The sequence below is a fragment of the Corvus cornix genome, chromosome 1 (genome assembly GCF_000738735.6).
Source record: "Corvus cornix cornix isolate S_Up_H32 chromosome 1, ASM73873v5, whole genome shotgun sequence".
NCBI lineage: Eukaryota > Metazoa > Chordata > Aves > Passeriformes > Corvidae > Corvus > Corvus cornix.
Window position 1 is genome coordinate 102559290 of NC_046332.1, and position 14520 is coordinate 102573809.

At 48.1% G+C, this 14520-nt stretch overlaps 1 protein-coding gene across 1 annotated transcript; it reads right to left on the bottom strand.

The window, feature by feature from the left end:
- Positions 1-1498: 1498 nt before the first annotated feature.
- Positions 1499-14196, bottom strand: RS1 (retinoschisin 1). The gene is made up of 6 exons (XM_010394461.4): positions 14107-14196; positions 6264-6289; positions 5846-5951; positions 3252-3393; positions 2917-3112; positions 1499-1786 (listed from the first exon to the last, which is right to left on the bottom strand). The coding sequence occupies exons 1-6, from the start codon at positions 14156-14158 to the stop codon at positions 1634-1636; spliced, it is 675 nt and encodes a 224-aa protein (XP_010392763.1). The 5' UTR covers positions 14159-14196; the 3' UTR covers positions 1499-1633.
- Between the last annotated feature and the right edge of the window lie 324 nt (positions 14197-14520).

A 14520-nucleotide genomic window follows, 5' to 3' on the forward strand; every position in this document is an offset into this window, starting at 1 on the left:
CTGGTCCCACAGCTTGGCTGCCAAGGAAGTGCCTCGAGCTCAGTGGATCTTCTCAGTAGATCTTGCCTCTACTGTTCAGCATTAAGAGAACCACACAGTGATTCCTTATTAAGAAAATATGTCCCTAGACCAATTTGTGGATAGGCAAGAATCCTATCCACAGATGAGGAGGTGGGAGGGAAGCAAGGGAGTACTGGTGTATAGCAATCATCTCAGCACATGGGAATTGGTCTTTTCTACATCTCTGTGGACTTCATATTGTTGGTTAGTGGAGCAGCTTTCAGACTTGCCAGAAGAGCTTATTTTCCTGACAGCTATTATTTGTCTCTATATACAAGAAAAAAACAAGGCAAAAACATCTGCTCTTGCAAATGAATGTGATGAATTGCACAGCCATCCAAAGGCTTTTCTCATGGTCTTGGTCACACCTCATTTGGTTTTAGTCACATCTGAACTCCTGCCCTGCACACCAAGCATTCACCTCCCTGCCCATAGGGAGAGGACAGGAGAGGCAGACGGGCTGCCTCAGTGCCACTGTCTTCATGCCTCACCTCTCTTCCCTGAGACAGTTCAGGTTCTGATGCTGTGACTCTTTGGAGAGATGCACAGATTGTTAGAAAATAGGGAAAAGGCCTCTGGTGCCTGCCAGGTTTGTGCTACAGGTTTGTGGGAAGGCAAACCAAAGCTGGCACTCCAGAGCTCCCCAGAACCCTCCCTCATGGGAGCTGTGGGAGTTGCAGTTCCCACCTGGGCTGCGTTGGGCATTGGCTCCTGGGCCAAGGCAGGGACATGAACTTTAGTAATTGGGCCATCACCCCAGGAAGATGGGTTCATCATCCACGTGCCCCAAATTCCTTGGGTGCTAAACATCCACTGGAGATCAGGCCATGGAGATCAAACAGTTAATAAGAGTGAGTCCCTCTGTCTGTGCCCAAACATCCACAAGGAGCAAAAGTGCCCTGGGGTCCCCAAGATGTGTCAGTGCAAAAACCTAGAGGATACAGAGAGGGTTTGTCCACCTGGTGCTCAAGGCACTGATGTCTGTCCTAAAACCAGCCACAGCAGCTCAGGCCAGAGGGTTCCTGATACAAGCAGACTTGAGATAATTTGAGAGTGTGAAATTCAGATGTGCCCTTGTACTGGGGACGGGCCAGATCTGGCTCCAGCCCCATCTCAGAGCATGAAGGTGAGATGTCTGTCCTGACACACACCTGCCCACTCAAAGAGAATCCAAGCCCTGCCTTTGGACCCCATCTCAGGGCATGAAGGTGAGATGTCTGTCCTGACACACACCTGCCCACCCAAAGAGAATCCAAGCCCTGCCTTTGGACCCCATCTGCATTTATTTCAGTGTTCACAGCACATCATGGTGATCATTTCCCCAACCTAACACCCAGGGCCAGAAGCACCACATCTCATAGGATCCAAGCCATGGCCCTGAACCTTCCTCTTCCCCAGAGTGTGTCCCACAAGCCCCCATCAGCTGTATCACCAGGCGTGGTGTGAAGGAACATTTTATTCAGGACAGCCCCTCCCTTTGCAGGCTGGGCGTTTACACCGCAGGAGTGGCAGCAGAGCGAGGCAGGGCGGCTGCACCGGCAGACACCCACAGAGCCTCCCCCGGACACAGCGCTCAGCCGCACTTGCCCAGGCACTCGAGGAGCTCCATGCGGATGGCGATGCGCACGTGCCAGCCCAGCGGGATCAGGCGGATGTAGCGGGCCACGATGGGCGGCCGCAGCAGGTTCTGCACCGAGGATGAGCGGTCCGAGTTGCCATAGAAAACCTGTGAAGGGAGGGGTGGGTGGCTGGTTAGGGGGCTGGAAATTCTGTCCCACGAGTTTTAGGTGCCTGTGCAGAGCAGAGGAGGAGGAGGCTCCTTCCCCTCTACCCTCTAAACAAAATACTTTTAAAAATAGCCAGATGTAGACATTTTTGTCACACTGATTCAGTTTTCTAAGTAGGTCATTTTCCCCCATCGTTCCTGAACTTTTTATGGTTGGGCCAGAAAATCTTACCCCATTCTCCTCCCATTCTCTCACCTTCACCTTCCTGTAGCAAGGCACTGCTTGTTTGGAGTGAGCATGGCTGACTTTGGCTCTTTGAAGTTCATGAGCCAGGCTCCTACACATGCCAATATAGATTAAAAAATGTATTTGAGGGCCCTTTCTTCATTCCTTGGCCTGGATGTCACATCTGCTGCCATGACCTGTTTTCTTGGTAAAGTTCAGCATCTCCCTAGGGCTGCAGGAACTTCAGCAAAGCCAGCAGAACCTCCCATGCTAGGACAGTGCCATCCCCACAGATCAGCATTGAAGACACCTGGGAGGCAGCAGCTATGGCATCCCCAAGCCCAGCTGGGCTGCACAGGGATCACAGGCACCTCTAAGATCTCCCCAATGCAATTTTTTGCTTCAAATCAACCAGTAAGAAGTGCAGCGTGACAATGGTTTGGTGGGTTGTGACTTAACTAGTTGCAGATTTTGTCTGAGGGGTCTTTCTGCACCAGGATCATGCACTATCCCTGGACACAGCAATAAAAAGAATCCCCAGGCAGTGCCCAAGCAGGAATGGGGCTGTGTGGCCACAGCTGAGAAAGGGGTTTTATCATGGAGGTAATGCCTCCTCTGCAATGCCAGCTAATGCCTCTGAGCTTAATCTGGACTTCAGTATGATAATTAGAAAACACAAATAATGCATTTTGTCCTTCTGCGCTGGTCAGCATGACACTCACTCTCACAGGGGGAATGGCCCCTCTCTGCGCTGCTCCCTGACGCAGGGTGAGCACTGAGACCCATCCACCCTGCTGCTCCCGCAGGATCTCCCTTTTGGGGCACCTCCCACAGAGACCTGGTGTGTTCATGTCACCAAACACGTCACCCCTCCACCAGTGGCCAAAGAGCAAAGTCCACTGACCCGGTTGTTCCCAGTCTGGTCCTTGTAGTACACCCAGTTGAGGTTTTCATCGGTGCGGTACTGTATGCTGTACTTGGTCATCCACTCGTCGGCGTCACAGCGACCTTGCGTGAGGATCCCCGAAATCACCTTCACCTCCTTCAGGTCGACCTGCAGCCACTGTGCATTGTCCTGGTACTTGGAGAGCCACGCACACCTGGGGGGACACCACCAGCCCCGCTCTGTCCTGAACAGTGCCCTCCCGGGCAGACCCTCCTGCCCCCATACTGCCAGGTTTCCCCAGTCCCCACACCCACAGCCCGTGGGGCCCCTCAGGGAGGCACTTTTGAACTCACCCAAAGCCTTGGCCGTTGAGGCGGGCCTTGTTGGCTGTCCAGGAGGAGTACCAGCCCGTGTACTGCTCAGGGTTGGAGCAGCTGATCTGGTCGGGGGTGACGGCACCAGACTCAAAGCCCAGGGGCTTATGGTAGGGACACTCTGCAGAACAAGGGAAAAAACACCTTAAGGGACAGAAATGGCTCTGTTTCCTGGGTGTGTTTGCACACGTTGTCAACTCTTCCTGGGGTTTCACTGCTCTCTCTTCTCCCTGATTAGGATGCTGGGAATGCTCTTATCCCAGACCACAACCTGCCCTGGGGCCACAGGGTCTTCATTTCTAACCTTCACTCGTGTTAATTTCTAACTCTTCTTTCTCTCTCAAACTTACTAGACTTGTTCTGCCTGCAACATTTTGGGGGAAAGGCTTTATTCAGATGTTGCAGTCTGAATCTCCTTCTTGTAAGCATGTGGAAGAAGAGCCTGACTGGATGCATCAACCTGGATCCAGCCTCCAGGCTGTCAGCTTTTGCCTGGTCCTTGAGTAATGCTGGGCACTTCTTTGCTCGCAGAGCTTTACCTCCTTCTGTTCCTCCAATCACTGTCTTGACTTATGGCTCTACTTGCATGGCAGAATTGCTGAGCCAGCTCTGGTCATCTCTCCACAAGCACCCTCAGATCTGCATTTTCTGCTATGGGGACCTTCTTTGTGTCTGGAGGTGGCCTTGCCTTGTGGAAACTTGCAGGTGCCAGTGAGGTGTAATGTTCAGCCCTGCTGAGAGCTCAGGGATTTCCATCTCAGTTTTTGACTGCAGATCTTCAGGGTAACAATCCTGCCCCCACAGCTGTCTTCTGCAATAGCGAGAAATTCAACACGACTACCACTGGCTGCAAAACTACTGGAGAAAGAAATATTCATTCATCATTAAAACTTTCTGTGGTGGGTCACCGCACAGTGCTCTGGAAGGCAAGACTTTAGTGATGCTGAGCACCTGCATGCTACCTGGACCTAGTTGCAGGGGTTTTTGTTACAATCTTTTTTTATGTGATCAGGTTATAATTGTGTATCAAGATATACAGAAAGAAGGCACTCACAAGTGTCACATGGGGATTTCCTAGGCAAACATCTGTATCATGGGCAGCTTTCTGATTTTGCAGCCTGTGGAGCCTCTGCAGTCTCCAGTTTAGCATAGGCTGTTTCATGGGTCTCAGCAATAAAGGAGCAAGCAAAGTTCTGCGCAGCTTCACTTGTGGATAAGAGGTTTCCTTGCCTTAGCCATGCCTGAACAACCACCATGGTGCTCTGTGTTAAAAACAATCAACATATGGGGAGCATCAGTGGGTGCCCAGAACCTGGCATGACTGTGGCCTCCCCAGTGCAACTCCCCAGCACTGCAGCCATGTGGTCAATGTCTCATTAGCAAGCTCTACTAGGTCAATATTGCATGCATCAATATCTCATTAACATATCTTGCTTAGTTGGAACCTCATTAATACGTTTTTCCCCATGAAAACATACAGCCACTGTCCTGCCTTCCTCCAGGCATGGAAATATCATGCTTTCCCACCACATTAAAAGCCTTGCTCTCCTTGTGCAAGAGGGTACCCCGTGTGTTTACTAGTTGTCAGGCTTATCTCAAACACCACCCAACTTTACTTTTAGCAACACTAATCTGCAGACCACACAACGGTAATGCAATTAGCAGGTCACCTTCTGGTGAGTCTGTTTGTGCCATGCATAGGGACCTGCCAAAACAGATGCCTGGTGCCTGCCCAGCTAAAGCAGCTGAGCCATTTAACACTGTTACTGCCAAGCCAGAGAAAAGTCATTCAGTGTTTGCGAGGCTGGCTGCTCCCCTTGGCCATGCTAGAGGCAGCTCTGCATGGCTGCTCTGCAAACTGTCCCCGGGTAGCAGGGAATGCCAGGCCACACCACACTGGCTGGGCTGGGCTGGGCAAGGGGAGTGCAAAGCCCCTGTCTGGGGACAGGGACAGCTGGGAGTTACAGTGGAAACGTTCCTCATTCAGGAGAACAAGGAAAATGCCTTCATTACTCAGCTACATAATGCTAATGTAAGAGACACCCCCTCACGCCTGGCCAGGATATCCAGCATGACTCCTCGTTCACATGTCCCTTGGCTATGGACAGATCAACCAAACCTACCACCTTCCCTTCCCTTCCCTTCCCTTCCAAAAATATGCTGCAAAGAGGGAATAAATTGTTTTTCTTGATCCCTGCAGAGTCTAGGAGATGTCACAGGCTAAACTGCAGCAAGGGAGGATGAGCCTAGGTGGTACAAAAGGTTTCCTACAGCAAATCCTACACATGGCAGTAGCTGCCCCAGGCAGTTTCTGGAAGCACCAGCACCGAGATCTCCAGGGAGAGAAAGGCAAATGTCCACTGTTACTGGCCAGCAAGGACCACCCTGGGTGACCTCCCTAAGTCCAGGCATGGGGGCTGCCTCTGCCTGATGGCGCAGGGTCACCCCCTCACCTCACAGTGGTTCAGCTCCACCAGCCCGGATTTGGAACGTGCCAGCTCTGCCAAGCCGGGTGCAGAGGGGAAGCTGCTGAAGGGCACCAGACAAACATGGCTAAAGGCTCCCTCCGTTACCTGGCATGCACTCCAAGCCGTTAGACCCGCTGGACCACACCGAGTTAGGGCCTCCTTGGCAATCGCATTTGCAAGCCTTGCTGTGCCACAGCTCCAGTCTCTCATCCTAAAGGAAAGGTAAAAAATGAGTAATAAATCAATGTAGTCATCAAGAGTAGTGTCACGAGGCCAAATGTGAATTCTGAACCTTAGACAAATGCTTGTGCCTGTCTGGACTGCTGCACCTTGTCTGAGACCCTTTCCTGTTGCCAGCTCAGCAGGAAGCACAGAATGACCTGGATCCCTTGGATTCAGAGGTCAGAGCATGTGCCTGAGCTTGAAGGCCCAGGTGCCATCCTTCCCACCCCAAGGCACCAGGGCTGGGCAGTGTCAGACCCCCAGCATTTACCTGGCAGCCAAACTATCCAGAGAGACTTACCTCTCCCGGGGAAAGGGCCATCACAACTGGGCAGTGAGCATGGAGGGAAGAAGAGAGAGGGAGAGAAAGATCAGAAACAAAGATGCTGTAAGCAAACATCAGGAAATACAATCAACATTTACTCCTGAGGTAGGGACAAATAAATAGCAGAAGGACTGACGAATCTACCATATTTCCCCAAGCTTCTCTTGCCAGGAGAAGGCAAGAGAACATGGGCAGGAGCAGGGGACTGCATGTGCCCATGTTTGTGCTACTCCTCCACTGGGTTTTCCTTCAGATGCTTGTGGCATCTCCTCTTCCCAATCAGATACACCTGAATCACCCTGAGGAGAAACACATGTTGGACCTCTCAGTCTCTGCTTTACAGCTAATTTTGCCCATATCGATTTTTTTCTGTCTTTCTGCTCCACAGTCTCCCTGTCACATTTTCCCCTTAAAATCTGTAAGCTGATGAACTTCAAGGGTGAAATCCTAGCCTGCCACAGCAGATTGCAAGTGTCTTTGGAGGAGACAGGACACCTCACAAGGTGCTGGGCCTGAGATCACTCCCTCTGGATGTGAGGGAGAAAAAAAGAAGTGTAAATAGGTCTTCCTAATCTATCTCACAGAAAAGACTCCTTTTTTTCCTTTCTTAGGGAAAGCTAGTCATTGTGGCTATGGAGGAATAGACGCTATTTTTGCAACATCTGACCTGTTTTATCTCCTGCCTGCAATGGCTTTTTTATGAGCACTTTCCTTACTGAAAAGGCTCTTCTGGCTTCACAGTGAGGTCCAAAGCAGAGTATGTAAATAGCTTTTAGACTGGGAGAATATTTCCCAAACAGCTAGGAAAATAAATATTAAAAAAGTAATACCATGACTGCTGCTAACTCATCAAAACAAGTCAAATGTCAGACATCAGGTTTTCAAAGCCTGTAGGGCCAGAGGTTTTGTGAATACGAAAAGAGGATTTTTTCACCAATAAATTAGACTCTGAATTATTCACTGAAATCTAGTTATGATTTATTCATTCATACACTGTCACTTTGCTGAGCCTAGGAAGCTACATCTAATGCTGGGAATTTACATCTCACATTTCTATAGCAAGTTTCATCTCAAAAGACTCACAAACACAGAGCAATTATAATCAGCTGAAATATAAACTATATACAAAGTTTATTACTGAAATGCAACTGCTCCTTGGTTGTGACAATGAGTCTAAATGTATCAAGAGTCTAAAAGAAAGGCCCCCAAAAACAAAATGATAAAGACATTTTTAAAAATTCCTTTCTCTAACACAGGGATGGTCTCCTGTGCTTCAGAATCCCAGAGCAGCATTTCTGCCATCAGGAACTTACCACATTAACCCAAGGCATTGGCCCTGGAAGAAGAAGTAAACGTCAGTCTACAATAAAAAGATGTGGCTTCTAGTCATGCCCAAGAGGGAAGCAGGGGGCACCCAGAGCCCAATATGTTCAGGAGGAAAACATGCTTGCACATCTCCAGACATCTTGGAAAGCATAGTCTGGGGATCCCACACAACACTGCACTACACCTTTCCCAGCACAAATGTTACCAAGCCAAGCCCTGGGACTCCATTGTGCAATGAGAAAATCAAGGTAGAGGGGCAAACCCAAGGACACCCCTGTGCTGTGCCACATGGGGCAAAGAGGTTTGACTTAAATGAGTGTGAAAGTGGTTTAAGTTAATGCTGTCTGTCAATACAATAGAAATCAGGATTTTATCACTTAAGAAAACTGTGCCAATAAAAGCAATGCAGTGCCTGCCTCTCCTGCCTGCCCTGTTCTCTGTTTGATGCCAGTGCTGGAGGGGCATTGGCACCTGGGGCATGAGATCCAGGCTGGCAGGTGTCTCTCCTGCCCCTCTGACCCATAGAGCGGTGTCCTTTCCCAGCAGGACAGGTGCCCTGCTCCAGGAGCACCAGCTGCAAGGGCTTCCTTACCCTGACATCTGGGATCCCAGCTCCCCAGCCAGCACAGCCTGCTGTGTTCCCATTGCCCAGCAATCCCTGGCTCACGGGGCTGCAGGCTCGGTTCCTTCCATCTGTTTAACCACTTTATTTTCATCTTTAGGAGACTGATTTTGTGGAGAAAAGTTTTTTGTGTTGTTTTGGGTTTTTCTTTTGGTGGTATAATACACTTTGGCCTGGAACAGGGGCTGGAAAAGGCCACTATGATCATCAAGTCCAGCCATTAACCTGAGGAAGTTAAGTAAGTAGTGTGGTGAGGCCTATTCTTGAGCACCGCATGCCTGGGGTGAGGAAAGGGGATGTGAGTTACCAGGATGATATAGAGTATTGCTCTGTGGCCATGCTGAGCCCTTCAGTAGGCCACCCCTTTGAGAGCCAAGATCAAAATTTAATATGCCATTGACACATGCAGCTGGAAACTCAACAGCTGTGAGTGAAACAACAGGAAAAAATGAACAGATTTCAGGTGGGTGGATGTGTGGTAGCATCCATTCAACCACCAGGAATAAATTGACCTCCCCAGGTCACCCAGCGTTGCGTGGGTGGCTGCACTTGGCCAGTGGTGCCTGCTCCTGAGCTATGAGAGTGGCTTCAAGGGCTTTTAGCCTCATCTCCCAGGGGACACAACTGCAAATTAAGCAAGGGAGGGAATTTCAAGCACAAAAGCCCTTTTGTCAATGCAATGTTTCATTGGGTCAGCCCCACAACACACAGTGGTGCAAAGGCAGCGCCAGGGCACAGGTGCTGGCGTGCTGCCCCTCTGGCTGTCCCAGCTGGGCTGGGCACCTGCACCCCTCACAGCAAAACTTGCTGATTAAAACACCTCAAACAGGAGCTCAGCTTCGCCTTTTTCAGCTCGGACAGGTGAACTGCTAAGGGCTCACTCCCGCAGGGGGCTCAGCCATCCAACCATGGCACAGAGGAGCAGCAGGCTTGGCTTGGGGTAAGCACAGCAGTGGATGGTCAAATGCCCTGCCTGGGCAGTGCAGCCTGATAACCCCTGGCCTTGTGAGAGGAAAGCAAACAAAAGATGCCCTTGCCTGCAGTTGGCCACAAAACATAGTAATTGATATATTGGTGTGTTTACAGCTGTAGGCCCTGTCCTACAAAGGAAATGAAGAGGAAAGCTGGCTGCCAATAGTCCAAAAATGTGATGGGCAGCATGCTTTTATAGCGAGCATGTTTGCCTTCAAGGAAGGTTACAAAGATAATTGGTAATTGTAGGTCAGACAGAACGAATTGCTGCAATTCAAGGGAGAGTCGTAAGTCCTGCACGGCCGCCAGGGGCTGTTGTTTTAAAAGCACAGGACTGAAAAAACCCCCAAAACACTAAAAAGGAAAGAGCTCTATTTACAGCCCCCCAGGACATTTGACAAACCATCAGTTCAGTGAAATAAATTATTATCTGTGTTTGTGGGAGGCAGGGTAATAAGGAATGCGCCTTTCCTGTCCCTTCGTCCCACCCTGCAGTGTGCTGTGTCCAGAGCACTGCCATGCACAAATGCTATCCCATAGCGCAGGACTTAGGAACCAGGGCTTGGAACAAGATCCAGGGGATGATTTTGTGCCAGGGAACCTGTCCTGGTGAGGCTGGGCTGGAGCCCAGGTCCTGGGATGTCTCCACTTGGCACCTCCTGCTGAGCAGGATGGAGGGGAGCGGTACACCAGGAACTGGTCCAGGTTTGGGGCAGAAAGAAAAGAGCTGGCAGAGGTAGCCCTGGAGTGCCAAGGTGAGGTGGAAGTTGGATAAAGCAGCAGCCACAGCTTAGGGCTACTTTGGAAAAGGGGCGATCAATAGCAAGAAAACTTACTGCTGGCATTTTAATGACAGGAACAGGTAATTGTGTGTCTCAGAAAAATTGTAATCATTAGGAATGTGATTAAACAAGAGAAAGAAAGGAGGAAGATAAGTGTGGGCAGAAGTAACACAGCCAAAGGCTGAGCACATTTCAATACAGTAACTCTGAGAAATCATATTCACTATCCTGACCATAAAGTCACAGCAGCAAGTCATCTTTTAGTGTAGGAATTAATGACAGATATACAAGCATGAGAAAGCACATTATAAATATGAAAAGAGAGAAATAAAATAGAACACAGAATAAATGTCAGTCACTCGATTTACTGGAATAAGTTCACATAAACCTGATCATTGCAGGAAAAGTATGGGGAAATTTCTGATGACTTTATTATATAGATGTTCTAGAAGCTTCAGCTGGAAAATAGTTAACTTTTTCTCTCATCTCTGTAAGCAACATCTCAGTTTAACAGCACTCAGACAGTAAAATTATTTTCTCTCCTCCCAGTGGAGAGCAATCCCCCCATGGTGCAGCCGTGCTTTCTGGGCACAATGACTCCTTTTGCATAGATAGGCACCTGCTTCCCTTCAGCACCTGAGGGTTATGGGGTAGGGGAAAGGAAAACAGCTTGAACCCCAGGAAAATAAGACTGGAGCCCCAGAAAAGCTCCAGAAAGTCACAAAAATGAAAGGCATGGCTGGAATGAGTGGCAGTGGTTTTATCATGCTTTCTGAAAGGCCCTCTTTAACCTGAGCACCACATTAGACAGCAGAGTTAGGAAGCAGAGTTAGGTAACAGCCTGTACGCAATACAGAGGGTTGAGACACTGAAAAAAGCATTGCAGCGCCTCTGTGCCCATTGGGTGCTAGTTTGTGTCTTGCTATATTATTAACTGAGGCTATTTTTACATCCCAGCCCTGAAAATCGTGCCAGGCGAGTGAGGTGACTCACATCAGGTGGCACCAGCCTCCGTAAGAAGGTGCATTTCGGGAAGCTGCCACATTCGTGGCCGTTCTCCCCATCTCTCCCTGCCCCTGTGCCAGAGGCAATGGCCCCTGGGGCCCCTGCTGCAGCTGTGGCCAGTCTCCAGGTACCCTTGGCAAGCACAGCTCCCCTGCCCACACACTTCGTGATTGCTTTTGTTGATTTTCCCCCGGGGCTTTTTCCATGGCCACACTAGGCAGGCTCCATGGGACCGTGTGTTGTGCAAGCAGCGCTTTTATCTCTAAAAAGCGTGGGCTTTAAATGATCCTTGGGAGCTGTGCCGGCAGGCAGGGACCCCCAGGACACGTGCAGATCTGTGTCCACCCAAAGACATCGGAAGCCAGGCTGGCCTGGTGAAAGCAGGGTGCCCATCCAGGGACTCCAACACCTAAAGCTGGGCCAAAAGCTCAGCCCGCATCTCCTGTAGATGATACTGTGGCCCCAGCAGCACACCAACACCCCGGCACACACCAGCCTGCGAGCACTGATCTCTGCTAATCACCAGCAGGCTCGGTCAGAGCCAGAAACTGAGGGCAAGAGAACCAGCACCAGCATCAGCTTGCGCAGGGGAGGTCTCATACTTTGTCTTAACCTTCTGTCTCAAGCTTTAAATCAGCTGTTCTTTTCCTCCTTCGTTTTATGGGGAATTTTCACAGTTGTATTATTTTAATTTCCATTTAATTTTCCTTATTCGAATGATTTTCATTAGGTTTTGATTTTCATTCATTTGTATTGTGGTTCATTTAATATTTACTGGTATTTATTTGAAGGCAATAAAAACACATTTAAGTAATCACAATTGCACCTATTTAATTCATATTAATTTCTCTTTTTCCATAATGTTTCCACTAATTTTTTTACGTTGTGACAATATTTGAAAAAAGCTTAAATAATTTGGAAAAAAAAAAAATCAACCTTTTCCCCTTTTTTCCTTAAGAGATATATAATTAATTATCTTTTTTCCCCAAGTGTTCCTTAGAAAACTTTCAGCATTTTCTGATCTTATTGACGTTTGTTCCTTCTTGCTTGGAACTACGCAGAACATTGCCTGCATAGTAATTTCATTAGATGCATTGATTATACTAAAGGGCAGCACTACTAAAGATACTATTTACTGTGATCCAAAGGCATGTTTGAGCCTTTAATTTTTTTTTTTTTTTTTTGGGGGGGGGGTGTTCTTGTTGTTTTTCAAAGCTACAAAAACAGAGGTGAAAAAAGAGAAATCCCGTCTCCCGAACGGCTGAGATGCGCTTGTTCCTCGAGGTGCAGCAGCGAGCACGGGCGGAGTCTGGCGGTGCGGGCGCGTCACTTTCAGCGCGCTAAAAGCGCGTTCGTGTCAGCCGGGGCTCGGGGCGCTCCCCCTCGCCATATGGAGGGGCCCCGCAGCTGCTGCGCTCTCGTCGCAGGAGCCTTCCTGCTGCACCATATGCTGCTGCTGCTGCTCTGGTGTGCCCCCAGCAAACACAAGCCCAGCCAAGGCGCGGGGGCTGCGGGTGCTCCTCTAAGCCACTTGCTCTGCCAGGGAAAATAAGCTAAGCGGCTTATCCTGGCATCAGTGCACGTAGCTCCGAGTGCTGACCTAGCGGCACCTTCGTGCTGGGAGAGGCAGGAGTGTGAGGGGCACCTGGGCTGCTCTCGTTTTATCTGCAGGAGGACACCACGAAGCAGAAAAAACGAGTAAATTAAGAAATACAATAAATTAAGAAAATAAATTAAATACCAAAGGAGTGATGCCTGGAAAGTGATCTTGCAACTTATTTTTCACTGCAGGCTCTCCAAAAATATCCTGATGTGTGGGTGTCTATTAAAAGCAAGCTGTGTCTGGGATTCAGAGCAAGGTACATGAACTTATTCCAAGGACTAATTGCAGTTATGCCACCCATAGGGGAAAAAATGCTGGAGCCTGTATAAAAACGCTCTTCCTAGAAGCTCAGGCACCAGTAATCTTCACAAGTGAAACAAAGGAGAGTGAAGAGATAAGGTACAAGGAGAGTGTACAAATATTTGCAGGGAGATGAACAGAAAGACCTATTAATTAGACAGAGCTGTGTACAGCCAAACATAACAAGATGAAATGAAGGCATGGCTAGTGGAGGAGCACTTATGTTACTACCATGAAGTTTGATAGAGCAAAATATTCAATGGAAACAGACAAAGATAGAAAAAACCAGACATACCAAAACACTCGGAATTCAACACCCACAGGAGACAAGTTGGACTGTCTGATTAATCTGTTCTTCACCCTGACAGATCATACTTGATTCACACATTCGTGTCGGTAGACACTGCCCAGCATTTACCAAGAGCAACCCGCAGCCTGATTTAAGAAGAAAGCAGCTTTGCCATTGGCTTCGATGAAGCCAGAAATTTAAATATGAACCAGGAAATTATCTCCTTGTTCTCCACAGCTGGGTGAATTAAAATGGAAGGAGATTGTGACCCTAAATTTTCTGGCTCCTTCTAGCTCCCACTTACCTACTTATGTTGCTACTTTTCTGAAAAATGAGTATGAGAAAGCCTCAAAACTGATGAATACCTTCCCCATTTTCTAGACTTAAGGATTGCTTTTTTGTTCTAAAAGTGTCTTTGGAAGCCTTTCCCGGGCCAAAATACCTGGAAAGGCCTTAAGAAAAAAGGCAGTCTTCATCAGCAATGTCTGCTGCTAGAGAAAATCATCAGTTTTTGATTAATCAAGAGTTTTGATTAATGAAGGGCCAGTCTTTCATGTTATACTGTACCTCATTTTTCAAATCAGCATTATTATTTACACACTGGCTCAGCTGCACTACAATTTTCTTTGCAAATTCATATTTTGACAAATTATATGGCAATTTTTTTACACTGCAATTATTTTTTTGAAACAGAGTTTTACTACTGAATATTCATAGATCTGTAAGAATGCTGCTCACTCATGTGCATAAATTACACATCTCCTCCACATTTTGCCTTTCCCTGAATTATTATGTTTCCATGAGAATGTAGAGAAGAGCTTGCTCTGTACCCCACAGCCCCTGGCAGAAGAAAGAGTGGCTGAAACAGGAAACACAAAGAGGGATATCTGAAAGCGCCTCTCAGGAGGCAAAGTGCATACCTTTGTACCAGAAAAGAAGAGACAGCAGGACGCTTCCCATCTTGAACTGCATCTTTCCCTTCCTCTGTTGTGAATAGCTCCTTAGTGTAATGCTTGGCTTGATGGGAAGGCATGAGATTAACTTAAGCATTGCCTAAGCACCTTACTCTCCTCCGTTCTCATGATTTTATCAAGCACCATCAAGCCAACCACACAATTGTTGCTGTCAAACTCCATCCTAGAGGATGTGCCATCTGTAACAGTTTTTAAAGGCAACATGTACTGAGGTACTGACACTCTGAGTGTGAATCTGACTGTATTTGCAGACATATGTCCAAATAAACCAGGACATACCTACATACAAACCACATACACACCCTACAGAAATGCAGATGCCTAATGCTTATAAAAGATGGGTAGTATATATTGTCTATT